The sequence below is a fragment of the Pholis gunnellus genome, assembly GCF_910591455.1.
Source record: "Pholis gunnellus genome assembly, chromosome: 4".
In the NCBI taxonomy this organism is placed as follows: Eukaryota; Metazoa; Chordata; class Actinopteri; order Perciformes; family Pholidae; genus Pholis; species Pholis gunnellus.
Genome location: NC_136530.1, coordinates 7382398 through 7396765, shown reverse-complemented (window position 1 = coordinate 7396765; position 14368 = coordinate 7382398). Strand labels below are relative to the sequence as shown.

Below are 14368 nucleotides of genomic sequence, written 5' to 3'. Positions count from 1 at the left end.
AACAAAGGAGTTAACGCCAGGACTTCAGTAAAATATCAATTTATTAAAGTATTTAAGCTCACAAGCACCCAGACTCGTAGAGTAATATTTAGTTATGCCCTGCATCGAAGTATTGTATACATGTTTCACTCACCTCGCTCTTTATTACAGTACAAAGGTAGTTGCTTCCGGGTTCAGCTCCTCCAGTGTTGCCATTGGTTAAATTCACTATACCGTTTCAATGATTGGTTGAAAATGTCCAAAATAATGAACTTTCTCATAAACCCACCCCCCTGCGTTGAAGCGTGTGCTCGAGCTACCGACGCAATGACAAAGTTGGACAACACGGAATGCTTCTCTACCATTAACTCTGGCCTGTTAAACCCAAAATAACAGCACTGCACTTTACTACCACGTTGTGCTAGATGTCCCGCACGCGACAGTACATACCATCCATCATCGCCAATCAAACGCTGATCCGGTGTTTTGCGCAATGCTGATTGGTTGATTTACGATGGGGGCGGGTGCATTGCTGCTGTCCGGCAGGCAGCAGTGACGATGGTGTGTTGCTGCGCGCCGCTGATGGTACAGAAGGAAAACTCACCTGGAGCTGGACTGTCCTCCACAGGTTTAGCAGGTCAGTTTATACATGTGTGTTGACAACATTACCTGTATTATAATATTATAATTAACTGGGTTATAATAGTCTGGCGTTGGCACATTCCTTATGTATTCCTAAAATGTTGGAGCACCATGATGTTGCAATGTTGCTGGGACAACTGTTGATCACTTAGTGATGGGTAAATAAACCACTTTAAGACACAGCCTGAAGCTGTTGCTTACAATAACACTTTGCTTTTTTCATTGCAGTGTTAGTGTTGAGACGGAGGCCATCAAGCCATTATGAAGAGTCTGAAGGCAAAGTTTAAAAAGACTGAGGTAAGAGCCATCTGTTGATGCCATGTGGAGCGTTACAGTTGGATGTATTTAAAAGTAGTACACCTGTGTGCTACAAGCTATTTAGAGATATAAGCCATGACAAGCTGTGTTTTAACCTAATATTACAGCTTTCACCTGCTCCTCGTCATCTATATAGATCCCAAGTTGCTCCTTTTGTGTGTGTGTGTGTGTGTGTGTGTGTGTGTGTGTGTGTGTGTGTGAATGGGGGGACCCTGGGATTCAGTGTCACTGAGCAGCAGGAGAGCAGGGCTGTCTCCAGACTGCTGCTATAACCAGAGATCTCAGGTAGCCTTCAATTATTCACACATGTGCGCGCACACACACACACAAAGGAACCCCACTTTCCTGCTGTCACCCCGGTGCTACTCTGAAGGGTTTTGTAATGTGCGATTTAACCTTGTTCCCTGATGTACTTCATTTTTAGGATTCTCCTTTTTTTTTGCCTGCTCCATGTAGCGAGCTGCTTGTTGCAGGCCGACACACTGGGGTCAGTGACCTTGCAGCACTGGTGGAGGCAGAGAAACTAGCAACCGCTGGCTCTACAGTGTGGTCTGAGCATTTGGATCCTGGTGATGCTTTTAGCACCATTACAGCCTGTTAGTGTCCGTCGCCTTCTGGAGAAACTCGACCTCCCTGTTAGCGTTAGTAATTACCACTACAGCGGTGACAAGCATGATCCCTTTGGATGAGTGGTTTCACTTAGTAGCCAGTGAAGTTAAGAATACATCTCCCAGGGTTTTCCACACAAATAAACCTCCCCGTATAGCCTGAGAGACACATACTCTCCATAAGCTAAGAGACTAGAGATTTGAGCTTGTTTGTCTGCCTCATGATGTCCCCCCTTCTGCCACGTAAATGACCATCCAAACTTGCAGAAGCGAGCCAGCTTGTTTCTCCTCTTTCTGCTGAGTCCTCGCATCACACAGGCCCTGCTCTGTAACTGCAGAGAAACAGATCTACAGTATGACGCTGCCAGGGGGGGGGGGGGGGGGGGGGGGGGGGGGGGTACCGTGCAGGACCTGACACAAAAAAAAAACTAATTGGAGAGAAGGAGGACGCTTGCTACAGAGAAGTAGGCTGCAAAGAAATTATTAGGTTAGAGAAAGGAGGACAGTGAGGAAAAGGAAGGAGGTGGCAGTGTGTGAGGTGCAGTGGACAGACCGGCTCTGTCCCTGCTAGCAGCTGAGGCAGGATGATGGGATAGCGTTTTGGATGCGGACAGGGAGCAACATATAGCAGGGATACTGTGTGTGTGTGTGAGTGTGTGTCAGAGTTTTTTGTGTGGCGAGCTATTTGATTTCAATGGAGGTGTGAGCTTGAGGATAGCATAAATTCTCCGGTATGTAAATCTATACTATGACGTTGTTGTGACCTCTGAAGGGTATCTGGTAGAAAGTTATGGGTGGCAGAGTTCTCTGCAGTATCGAATGTAACTGTGTTATGTAGCGAGGCGGCAGTGTGTATTGTCGGGCAGGACACACAGCGGTGGCTTGGTACTCTGTGGCTGTATTTAGCTGTATTTAGCTGTGTGTGTGTGTGATGCCCTGCTAAGCAGTATGGATCCTCAGCAGCCTGTTTTTAGCCTGATGAAGCGGTTCTGTCCTTGTTTCAGCCTGCTGCCGCTGCCAGTAGGTATCTTCTCTCTTTATCTACAAATCACAGGGATAGGAAAGGAAATATCCCTCTATTTTAAGATATTTCTGTCTTTAAAGTAGCATGTTGTTACTTATAAAACTTGTATCTCTGGGCACCATTCTAACAGCATTATATTTATTTCAGCTGCCCAGTCATCTATTGTTTTGTGTGTTATGAGATATGCTGTGTGGTATCAGTTTCCCTTGGGGCGGTTCAGGGTGGTGACCCGTTCTCTGACTTGGTCCCCCTCAGAGTCAGGACTGGAGCAAGAGTGATGAGAGGCTCCTGCAGGCTGTGGAGCAGAATGAGCCCGACAAAGTCTCCGCTCTCATCGTCAAAAAAGGCCTCTGTCCCACCAAACTGGATGCCGAGGGCAAGTCAGCGTGAGTTGGGCACCTAGTGTTTACCTTTTTATTTATTAGAAGTAAATGCCTTATGTTTGTATTCCTTTCAGTTTCACTCATTAGTGTTGTGGTTATTTTTAATAACCGCTGTTGTTGCTCCTGGCCACGTGAAACACATCATTTATTGTGCAGCAGCGAAGTAATTTCCCATGGAAATACCTAAACGGTGAAGATGTATTGCCTACTTTTTCTTGCACTAAAAATAAAGTGGATGAGTGGAATCAGCAGTTGGAGCTGAACAATTCTCTGAATTTTATATGGTAACCGATTCTCATCTACTTGTGACATGTGTATTATCCTTCGTCCTTCCGGCAGGTTCCACCTCTGTGCATCCCGAGGCCGGCTGGACTGTCTGGAGGTCGTCATCTCTCACGGAGCAGACGCCAACGTCACTGATGGTGCCGGTAGGGAATTATAAAATACATGTTTTATCTCATGAACTGTCATGAATTGTTTATAAATGTCTGTTTCGTAACCGGTTGCAGGCTTCAGCGCGCTTCACCTCGCAGCCAAAAACGGCCAATCAGAGTGTTTGAAAAGACTCTTACAGGTAAAACACAGAATGACGGTATTTTCAGGTTAACCAACGAATACGGTAAAATATTAATGGGTAATGCAAGCTCGAATTTTAAGACCGTTTTACAGATGGTTTATCTTCCACTGCTTATTGCTTTTTTTTTTTTTTTTACCCGACAGGAGAGATTAGCAGTAGACTGCCTCGACACCATTGGGAGGACACCGCTTCATCATGCAGGTCCCAGTTAATGATCTACATTATGACACCAGTTTTGATACTAAACAGTAACTTTGCATACAACAAATACTCCTCATAGATCCCATCCGACATGTTTTAAATATTAAAAGTAAGCAGGTGTAAAGGAACACTGAAGCTAGACTTTAAACTGCGTTTCTCGAAGGCCGCTACATGTTGCTGTATGTAAACACCTGATATTGATTATAATTGTGATCATTTCCTGCAGCGGTCAGTGGCTGCTTGTCCTGCTGTGAGACCCTGTGGGATTTTAAAGCTGATCTGAATGTCCAGGATGAGGTATGTTGAAGGGTTTGAATAGTTTTAATAAAGTTTGGGCTGCGTTCTTTGTCTTGAATTGTTGTGTGAGATGAATAAATAAATGAATCAGTATTAACTTTTTATTTACCTACTTTATTTGCTCTTATGTAGTACTTTAGACATCATTATCAAACATGTAAAATGTGTTGTTGCTGCATGATGTTTGTATGATCCTGTGTATCTCTCTCTGTCAGGACGGGGCCACCCCTCTGACCTTAGCGGCTCAGATGAGCAGAGTGGAGCTGTGTGTCTTTCTGTTTGGTCGAGGTGCCAATGCAAACATACAAGACAACCAGGGAAGGTACTGGACTGTTAATACTACTCTGGGGTTTGATGAGGCAAGCGGGACGACTGGATCCGGATTGCTCTCTTGTAGCTGCTGCTGAAGCTTTGACAGCTGGAATGACGGCCTGCTGAGGCCGACTGCGGCATGAAACAGCTTTCTTAGCTGTGCTAGAACCAAATAAACCTCTGCAGGATTACTCTCACAGCAGTGGGGTTGTCTGGCTCAGGATACGGGAAGGATTCCCATAGAAGTCTCCAGAGCTTTGGGTAGATTTGGAAGGATGCAGGTCAAGACCTCCAGCAGGGACCAAGAGCTTTCAGTTTAGCTTTGGATATCTGCTTGGAGAGGATTATTAGAGACATTTGTTCAGGCCACATCATTGTATCTAATGGAAAATATTTCAATGCCTTTTCCTGCAATTCATCCTGAATCACAATCTGATCAGTATCTTTGGAATCTGTGACCAAATTGAAAATAGAGTTCGGTGGGTTTAAGCGTTACTAATGACTCACAGACTGATGATTTATCAGTCTGAAATTGATGTATGCAATTCGACTGCATTGTTAGTTTCCTCAGTAAGGCTGTTTTCCTGTTGAACTATGATGTTTCGTGTGGAATCGCAGGTCCGCATTGATGCTGGCGTGTGAGAGCGACGGCGTTGAGACCGTAGAAGCTCTGCTGAGAGGCGGGGCCGACACGCAGCTGGTTGACGCCCTTGGACACAAAGCTACCGACTACAGTGTAACAACGGGCAACCACCGCATCATGCAAATACTGCGGGACGGAGCATCTCCAGGTACAGTATGAGGCTTGAAGTCACCTGGAGAGATAGACGTGATTGAAGATCTCACAAGGGTCCTTTGACAGTTCACACTCTTTATAATCATATTATCATAAATGTAAATGAAACAGCTTATGACAGCATTTGTTTTTTAAATATAAAGTGGCAGCATGATGTGAAACACGTGGCAGCAACATGTAACAGATCCTCAGATCCAGTTTGTGGCTTCTGTTTGTGGCTGTGCTGCTCTGGATCCTGGCTGTGACTCTACTCCTCCAGGGAAACTGTAATAGTAGGAAGTGGATCAGGAGGACAGCTGGGTGTGATTGTGAAGTGGGGTTTGAAAAAAAGAGAGAGAGAGAGAGAGAGAGAGAGAGGGAGAGAGAGAGAGAGAGAGAGAGAGAGAGGGGCTTTTTCCACTTTTATCTCCCAACAAAGACATTGCTGCTATATGGAAAACAGATGTGTGGCTGGTTTGAAAGGGAGATCAAGGAGAGAATTTGGTGTGCATAGGATGCCTGACCACATTAGTTTTATTCTATAATTGGAGATTTTAGTACAAAAAAAACTACAAGACACATGGATGATACTAATACAAACTAGAAAAGAGACAGGAAGTGAGAGCTTTTGAGGTTAAAGTGTCCTGCTGTGTGTTTTCTTTCCCTCTGCGTACGAAGCTCCTGAGGGCGCAGGCGAAGAGGTAATGTTGCATAGCTGCGTGTTGGATCACTCCCTCCGTCAAATGAGATCATGGCCCACTTGGGCCGATCATATTGTGCATGTTTTCCAATATGAGGTCATTATTTTTTGTGGGCTGCTTTCTTTTTGTTTTGTCCTCTTTGTTGCAAACCCTTTGTCTTAACTTGGTTTTTCTCAATTTTTGCGTTTTATGTTGAGTTTGAGCTCTGCTTGTCTTGTGATCAACCTCCCACCCCCACGCAGCCCCCCCAAGTCCCCTCAGGCGCCTCATCAATGCAAGGGGGCACTACACCCCGCAAACGGAAAGCTCCTCCACCACCCCGCTCTCCTCTCCAGGTACTGTGAGAAAACTCTCACTGGATGGAAAACACTTTTGATCTCCCCCCCCACACACACACAAGTAGAGCGTATATATATGTAGTCCATTCACCTTTAACATCAGTCTTCACCCTTATAAAAAGAAACGGTGTCTACCACTACTACTATGTGAGAGCAAACAAGTGTCCGTAATAGATGCTAATCCCTTTGGTAATATCTCTGTAGTACAATATTGCGTCTCGAGAGATTAACTAAAGAATATTATGTCTTTGATGAATAACAAAGATTCATTTTATTCTGTTTCCCATCACAAAGATCCAGGGTTTGCCACCCTCTCCAAAGCCGCGGAGTCCTGCTCCATCTGCCCAGTCCCCTGAGCCCAAATCTCTTTCTCCATCTCCCCAGCCTACAGAAACACAGCAATCAGCCCAGGTTAGCACTGTAAATCTTGATTTGCCATGTAACATGAAAAGCAGACTTTATCAGGTGTTCACACTTCTTGTGGTTGTCCGTGTAAGGCAGAGGATGAAGAGGTGTTTGAGGAGATTCGCCGACTGCGTCAGGAGAGAGGCCGTCTGCTCCAGAAGATCAAAGCCCTTGAGCTGCAGCAACAGAGCGCCCTCTCTGCCTTGGAGGAGGTACTACACACATCCTGCGGAAACACCTGTATCAGAGAAAACAGCGCATTTGTGAAGACTTAGGGTTGCTTGTTATAACCACCATTTTTCTTACATGTGCGTGTGCACTCTAGTTGTCCCAACTAAAGCGGCATCTAAAGGAGACCGAGGCAGAGAGAGACAAGCTGCTTGATGAGCTGAAGGGAGGCCATGGTATTGGGGCCAGTGACTCTGAGGACATGGATGAAATGTTTGACTTCCCAGGTATGTGTTTTCATGTGCTTCCCAGAGCCTGATAGAGAGCATGCATGTACTTCCCCGCTATTCCACATGGGCAGTCCCGTGTGTATCCCATCAGGAAGTACAAGGATTGATTATTGTTGTTGGTTCTCTTTAACTTTCCCTCTAGAGAAGCTGCTCTCCAAGCGCTCCAGAGCCTCCCCTGCTCAGGATGAGGCCACTTCTCAAGGAGACGCAGACTCGGCCAACCCCTCCCCTGTCCCCGGAGACCCGGGGACTGTTGCTGAGCTGCGTAAACAAATAGAGGAACTTGCCTCACAAAACTCTGAACTAGCTCTCAAAGTGCAGGTGCGGTCAGAGAGCGTACAAATGCACAAAAACACGCCTAACGAATGAACGCACTTACAACCAATCACGCATATACAACAAAAAAAATACTCATTCAACTGGCATGCCCCAGTTAAAAGCACACAAACATAACCTTCCTTTTATTTCTCTCTCTGACACACATACTCATCAAGATAATATCACAAAAATGTAAAACTAAACAAAACGAAAAGAAAAAAGCAATTGAAATAATCAGACACATAATAAGATTTTTCTTTTGCTAACCTTGTGATCTGCACACACACACACACACACACAGTCCGAGGGCATCTTTAAAAAAGAAAGCTTGATAGTGATGTCATTATTAAGTGCTTCCCCCTCATGCTGGCTCAGGAGTGGCTGAATGTCCCTGACTCAAACATTAGTCACGGCCACTTTAACTTCATGACGCCACACTGTGGTACACTCATGCAGTGAGGCAGTTGTGTCCATACAGGTATAAATAGAAGACGACAGCATCAGATGCAGACACGGGGGGCCAGTTTGTAGACATTCTTTACTAACTGGGTCATGCTGGTTGAAGCACAGAAGTTAGTATACAGAAGTATTCTGTTCTCGTGTGGTTCATTCTCCACTGTATGAGTAGAAGCGATCTAGGAGACACGAGCGCAAAGTGAAAGATTAAACTAGAACCAAAACCTCCTGCTGGGATTTAAATGGTGGATTGATTCCATAACTCATATTTAATTAAGTTAATTAAAGAGCAGTTCTACCAGTTTTACACATAAATGTCAGTTTTACTAGTCATTGAGAGTCCTTTTTAGCCTGTAAAAACAGTTGTGTACTGTCTTCTGTGGCTCTGGAGGAGCTTTGTCAAGAGTGAGAAAATAACTTAAAGTGATGTAACCAGGGTTATGTCTGCGTGGCCTTCAATTTATAAATGATTTATGCATTTATGACAGAAACCCATATGTATAATTAATAGGATTTAAATTCTGCTGCTGCATTGATTTTGAACATTTTTTTTCAATCTCAAATACAATCAAGTACAAGTCCTCCAGTAAATCACTGGACGAGTACCTGCAGTCGATGGTGCTCACCTACTTACAAGCCTAACATTAAAGGTTTTACTGAAATGTGAAGTGTACTCTCAGGGCACTACATGTAAATGATGCATTTTTAGCTTACAGTACCAATCTCCACATCGACTGATACACAGTTACTGAATGGTGACAACCTCCATATGTTACTATAATTTCCTCCGTGTTGTGCACAGATGCTGGAGATGTTTGAGAAGGACGACACAGACATGCAGAGCTCCAGCTCGGACTTTGTCCCTATAGTCCAGTATGAGACCCTGAGGAAGGAGTTTGAAGTCCTTCAGGAGCGCCTCTCTCAGGCCCAGGCTTCATACGAGGCCTCCGGCGTGGCAGAGGACTGGTATGATTGCTTAATTCATACAAACTCAAGTGGCCATCACAGAACACATTCACTGGAGCTCTACGGAATCAGATCAGGACTTTTATTCTGAGATGTGCTCACTTTTGCTTCCATCATTTCTAAAGTCTGAGGGCCATTTTTTAAAAGTGCTGATTAGTTAGATTTTTCCTGCAGTGCACTGGAGGCTTAGGGGCAAAAGGTGCACTCATGACATCATATATTTGATGGTATTTGGACCTCCTACTGATATGTGTATTTGGATAATCACAGGTTGCAGTTGTACGCTTCAATAATACAGTGTTAATGTGTTATATTCCGTGAGATGTAGACTAATGTTTAAATGATTTGCTGGGTAATCGATAAGTCGATGTAGCAAATTATTTGTCAAGCAAAAAAGACCAAAAGTTTGTTTGTTTCGACTTCTCATTTGAAAGTTTTCTGTCTTTATATGTTGAAATTGAATATCCTTGGGTTTTTGGACTGTTCATCAAACAAATCAAGCGTCATCGTCTGCTTTGTAAAATTGCGATTGCCATTTCTCATAAACGATTAATCCTGCATATTATCTACATGTTGATCAGTACTGGAAATAACCCCTAGCATGGGTTTATGGTGTGATGTTAAACATGTTGTTATTGCTTGAGTTAGTGCTGGAACAATTACCATTCTTTGTCTTGTTCTGCAGTGGTGATGAGAAGTCTCAGGAAGGAGGTGCAGATGCAGAGAGTGTGGAGGCTCTTAAGAAGAAGCTGCGAGGGCTAAAGGAGCAGTTGGCCTCCTCCCAGTCTGAGCGGGAGGAGTTGAAAGAGCAGATGCGCCTCGGGGTGCTCTCTGTGGAGTGTGGTGAAGGGGACACTGCCGCAGCAGGTGCTGGGGCCGCAGAGGAGGGTCCGAACCAGGAGGCACAGCAGCTGAGAACGAGGGTGACGGAGCTAGAGGAGGAGCTAGCTAAGAGACTGGCCGAAGAGGGAGGTCGGAGCAGCCGGGACAGTGACACAATCAAACAGCTGACGGAGAAAGTAAAGGAACTCCGTGCTGCTCTGTCCCAGAGAAAGCCCGCGAAAGAAGGAGGGGAGAAAGACGGCGAGGGCGAGAAGACAGTGAAGGGCCTCCGTGACAAAGTCGCTGAGTTGGAGGCAGCCCTGGCAGAGGGCAGGACATCGGGGAAAGATGGAGGAGCAGCAGGAGATGGAGACCAGGTCCGTCGTCTCCAGGAGCGTTTGGGAGAGCTAGAGGGCGAGCTGAGGAAGTGTGTGCCCCGCTCCGAGTTGGAGGAGGTGCAGGTCACTCTGGGGCTTCAGTGTGAGCAGCTGGCCAGGGAGAGGTCGGACGTGGCCAGAAGGCTCAACAATGCACTCCTGGATCTGGAGAGACTCAGGCCTCCTCCACGCGGAGATGACGAGGAGGAGGAAGAAGAGGAGGAGCATTCAGAGAGCTCGGGCATATCAGGTGTGCGGTGTTGTTTTTCCTACTTTAAGCATCCAAGTAAAATGCAAGATTATTGACTTTTCTCTCCGTTTTGTGAATGATCATGACCTCTGTCCAATCAGAGCACTCCAGACGCACCATGGCAGCCGTGAGAGAAGAACTGGAGGTTGCCAGGCAGGAAGCAGCCCAGGCTCTGGACTGTCTGTGTGCTGAGCGGGAGAACCGGGCACAGGACTCCCTGCAGCTGAAAGACGCAGTGCCACTCTCAAAACATAGGGAGGCGCTCTCCGCGGTATCAGAGCAGCTAGCTCAGACTCTGCAAGAGCTCCAAGCTGAGAAGACCCTTAGTAGTCAGTCTGAGGAGCAGGCGGCCGGACTAGAGGCCAAACTGCAGGCCATGCAGGATGCCGTACCCAAAGAGGAGCATGAGAAAGTCAAGGTCAGCAGGAATCAAAACAAATCTGATGATGACACTGATCTAGAGTTGCAGTTCAGTCAAAATGATTTAGAAATAGTGAGGATATGCAGGCGTACAGGCTTGGACGAAGGTAGGCCTGAACAATTAATCAAAAATGTATCAAAATCACAATATTGTGCTGAGGGAGCTGAGGGAGCACTGCAATTTTCAAATTGCCTGGAGGCACAATATTTATTAAAGGCAACATGTGTCAAAATAAAATGTTAAAGCTACTACAAGGAACTTTCAGTTTCTGTTGATTTTGTCTGTCCTTGTGGACAAAAGTGTTAATGTTTCCGAGCACCAGTGAAGGGACACACAAGTTAAAGCATCTGATTTGTTAATAGCAGCTGCTTTTAACTGTTTCTATTGTGTTGTCTGATTAACAAGGGGGTACAACATTAGCTGTTGATCATTATTTATTTTTTTTACTGTTAGTTGGTAGAACTAGAAGGAATTATAATCCAATGGGTTGTTACACATATTTAACTTAAGATGTAAGAGTATTTTGCTCTGGCTTTCTAAGTATGTTGCTGGTCAGACTGTGCATAAGAATGAATCAGGTAATCCTTGTGCGTTCTGTCTTTTAGGCAGAGCTCCAGCACTCCCTACAGGCCGGTGAGAGCAGTGCAGCAGCAGCCCAGGAGGCTCTTCTCGAGAAGGAGATGGAGCTGAGGGAGCTGAAGTCCCAGAAGGCTGCAGAACAGGGTCTGATCTCCAAGGAGGACCACGAAGCCCTGCGTCTCTCTCTGCAGGCTGAGATCAACGCCGCCGCAGCCCGTTTCAACGATCTCACTCGCAAACACGAGAAGACCTGCACTGAGGTGTGTGTGTGTGTACATACGCATGTGTGTTATTGAGTCTGCCTTGTCCAATCTCTTCAAATGCCATCTAAAGCCACATTAGATGTTATTGTGCCTGCCACAAAGTGAGCTGTGTTCCATGAAGGCCTTTTTCCTGCCTCTACATTATTCATGTGTGTATTATTTTCTCTATTCAGTACTTCCCTCTGTTTCATTGATCCCTCTGTACATGGGCCTACTGATGCAATGAAGTACTGTTGTATGTGCACTATAGGCTGCTAATGACACTTCAAAAGTCATTTCCATAAAAACTCTCACTTTGTAAACTGGGTAATTGCCTCTCCGACTCAAGTCGGCAAACACAGAGGTTAATAAGGGGCCACATTACACTGTTAAGCTCTTCATAAATTGAGTCCTGCTAAAAGTAGAAGGGATTCAATAACAAAAACACAGGCTGTTTGTAACAAAATCCAAAAGTAGGATTTTGTGTTGACACACATAGTAAGTACATTGATGCTGATAATGGAGGCAGTATCGTCACAAAGTCACATTTCCCCTGAGATAAAGCAACAAAAGAAAATGCGTATATATTTACTGTAGCTTGGTTTATTGTATCTATGTGCACTCTAGCGTGGGTGTGCGACAATCAAAGAGAGAGCCGTTACAATGGGAAACAGGAGTTTCCTTTCAGCAAAAATTCAGTGGTTTGGGGGAATAATGAGGTTGAAGAAAAATATTTTAGATTTTACTCAAGAAGAGGGTATGTTCACCCTCTAAATCAGGAAACAAGACAAGGTATAGCATGAGATGTTACTATGGAAATGTCAAAGACCAAACCAAACAGCAAAGTGGTGGAGAAGCTTTTCTACCACCGGCACAGGTAAATAGTTCCTGGAGTGTGTATATCTGTCTGTATGAACGGTATTAATTACGGCAGCAACCTTTAAATACCAAACTCCAGTGCTCCTGGATCAGCCTCCACTTCTGCAAAAGCGGAAAGCATCAGAATTTTTAGACGTGATCAAACGGACTGCCCTGCTGAAGTGACAAGGTGCCGCTGGTGGTTTTACTGGTCTAGGTGTTCCAGGTGCAGAGGGAGGCTCTGTTTAACAAGAGTGAGCGACAGGCCGCGGAGTCCCAGCTGGCCACGGTGCAGCAGCAGCTAGCCGACCTACAGGCCCAATCCAGCCACATCCAGGAGCTCCACAAGGGCATCCAGGAATCCCAGGGCCTGGTCAAGGAGAAGGACCGCAAGGTGAGAGTTCAGATGGCCAAACAACTGCTGTTAAAGCACCTTTTGAAGTGGCTCAAACTCATGCCCTCTGTCTTTGTGCAGATAACAGAGCTGTCCAAGGAGATGTTTCGTTTAAAGGAGGCCCTGGGAGCTCTGTCACCTCCTCTGGGCATCACCACCTCCTCCTCCTCATCTACCCATCATGGCAACCCCGGGCAGCAAGTGGCACTGCAGAACAGGATCGCCATACTCACCCAGCAGCTCCAGGTGAGGAGAGCACTGACACTAGGGATGTGTGAAGTGAAGACAAAAACAGGATTTCCAAAATACTTTTTTTCTCACTTCTTCAGACCATCATCTATAAAAACAACAAAACAGACATGACAGTTACATTTTCTGTGACCCTTTTGCAGGATTGGGAGAGAAAGCACAAACAGGTGGTGACTATATATCGTACGCATTTACTGGCAGCTGTACAGGTGAGTTGAATGCACACATCTGCGCCAGAGCACAAACTAAGACCGAACCCTATGTTATGAGGTGTAAAAAAGGTTTCCCTGTGTGTATGCGTGGATCTCATGATGGATGGATCAATGAAATGTTCTACGTTCAACATTCAGGCGCTCAGTGAACGGCACTGACTGCTGGATTTGAGTTTGTCCCCCTTTGTGGTGCGGACCATTAAGAGTGATCTGTCCACCATCTCTGCTTACCAGATAAAAGTGGAGGAAATTTCAGAAGAGGTGCAGGCAAAAAGGACTCGACTCATTCTCTCGTTCTATCAGTTTAATCATATTCCACAACCACGGTGCACACAATAGCCATTTCTTTTGTCATGTTGGTTGTAATTAGAGATTGCTCAGGTGTCGTTGACCTTAAAGAGATCTGTTGGCTTCTTATTTATGCTTTTAGCAGGTTAGGGATGCATGGGTAGGGCTGGTCCGTGTGCTTAATCTCTCTTCCTGGTGCATCAGGCATTGCGATTAAATGACCATATTATTCATATTTCTTTGCTCAACACATTTAAAGGTGTCAGGTTCCCGGGTGTACAGACTGTACATGAGCACATTACTTCTCTCCTGGGTTTGTGTTTTCACACTTTGAAAGAGGCCTATAGCGTTACAGTCAATCCGTGCAATCTGATCGTAAGAACAGCATAATCAACAAAAGCCTCTCCGTCCTAGTCAGCATGATTGGTGGCTTGATGGCTGCTTGCCATAGTGGGATAGCATCTCTTTTCGGTGGTAGTGTTAGCCCCCCACTTTCCTTCTCTTCATGCACAGTTTTTTGGGGTTCATGGCCAGCTTGAAGGCAGTCTTTCTTTAGCTGATCCTTCAAATTTCAGTTTGCTGCTCTGCAAGGATGAGTGGGTAAACCTAGAGAGCCTGTTATGGGGGCTCTGCCTGTGCTCATAGAACAAAACAAAACAACAATGTGGAATACGATGTAGAAACTTCATTTTCTTACACTGGTGTGTGTGGCCCAGCAGGGCCGTATGGATGAAGAGGTGCAGGGTCTGCTTCTCCAAATCCTGAGGATGTCACAGCCGGGACACTGAACCTCATAACGTCCGCAGGTTTCTCTCCACCTCCAGCATGTAGCAGCTCCAGCTCAGCAACCTGTGGGAACAGCATCACAGAAACCTCGTCTAGGAAGCCAAATACAACTGATCTGTGTTCAGACATAGC

The 14368-nt window shown here is 45.5% G+C and overlaps 1 protein-coding gene across 1 annotated transcript; it reads left to right on the top strand.

The window, feature by feature from the left end:
• Positions 1 to 882: 882 nt before the first annotated feature.
• ankrd24 (ankyrin repeat domain 24) lies at positions 883 to 14238 on the top strand (the record flags this gene model as incomplete). Its single annotated transcript, XM_079157438.1, has 22 exons — positions 883 to 918; positions 2827 to 2957; positions 3294 to 3382; positions 3464 to 3528; positions 3675 to 3732; positions 3959 to 4029; positions 4245 to 4351; positions 4960 to 5132; positions 5795 to 5817; positions 6060 to 6152; positions 6450 to 6566; positions 6653 to 6772; positions 6886 to 7015; positions 7161 to 7339; positions 8595 to 8758; positions 9444 to 10207; positions 10309 to 10625; positions 11234 to 11467; positions 12525 to 12701; positions 12783 to 12947; positions 13094 to 13159; positions 14170 to 14238. The coding sequence occupies 22 exons, from the start codon at positions 883 to 885 to the stop codon at positions 14236 to 14238; spliced, it is 3348 nt and encodes a 1115-aa protein (XP_079013564.1).
• Between the last annotated feature and the right edge of the window lie 130 nt (positions 14239 to 14368).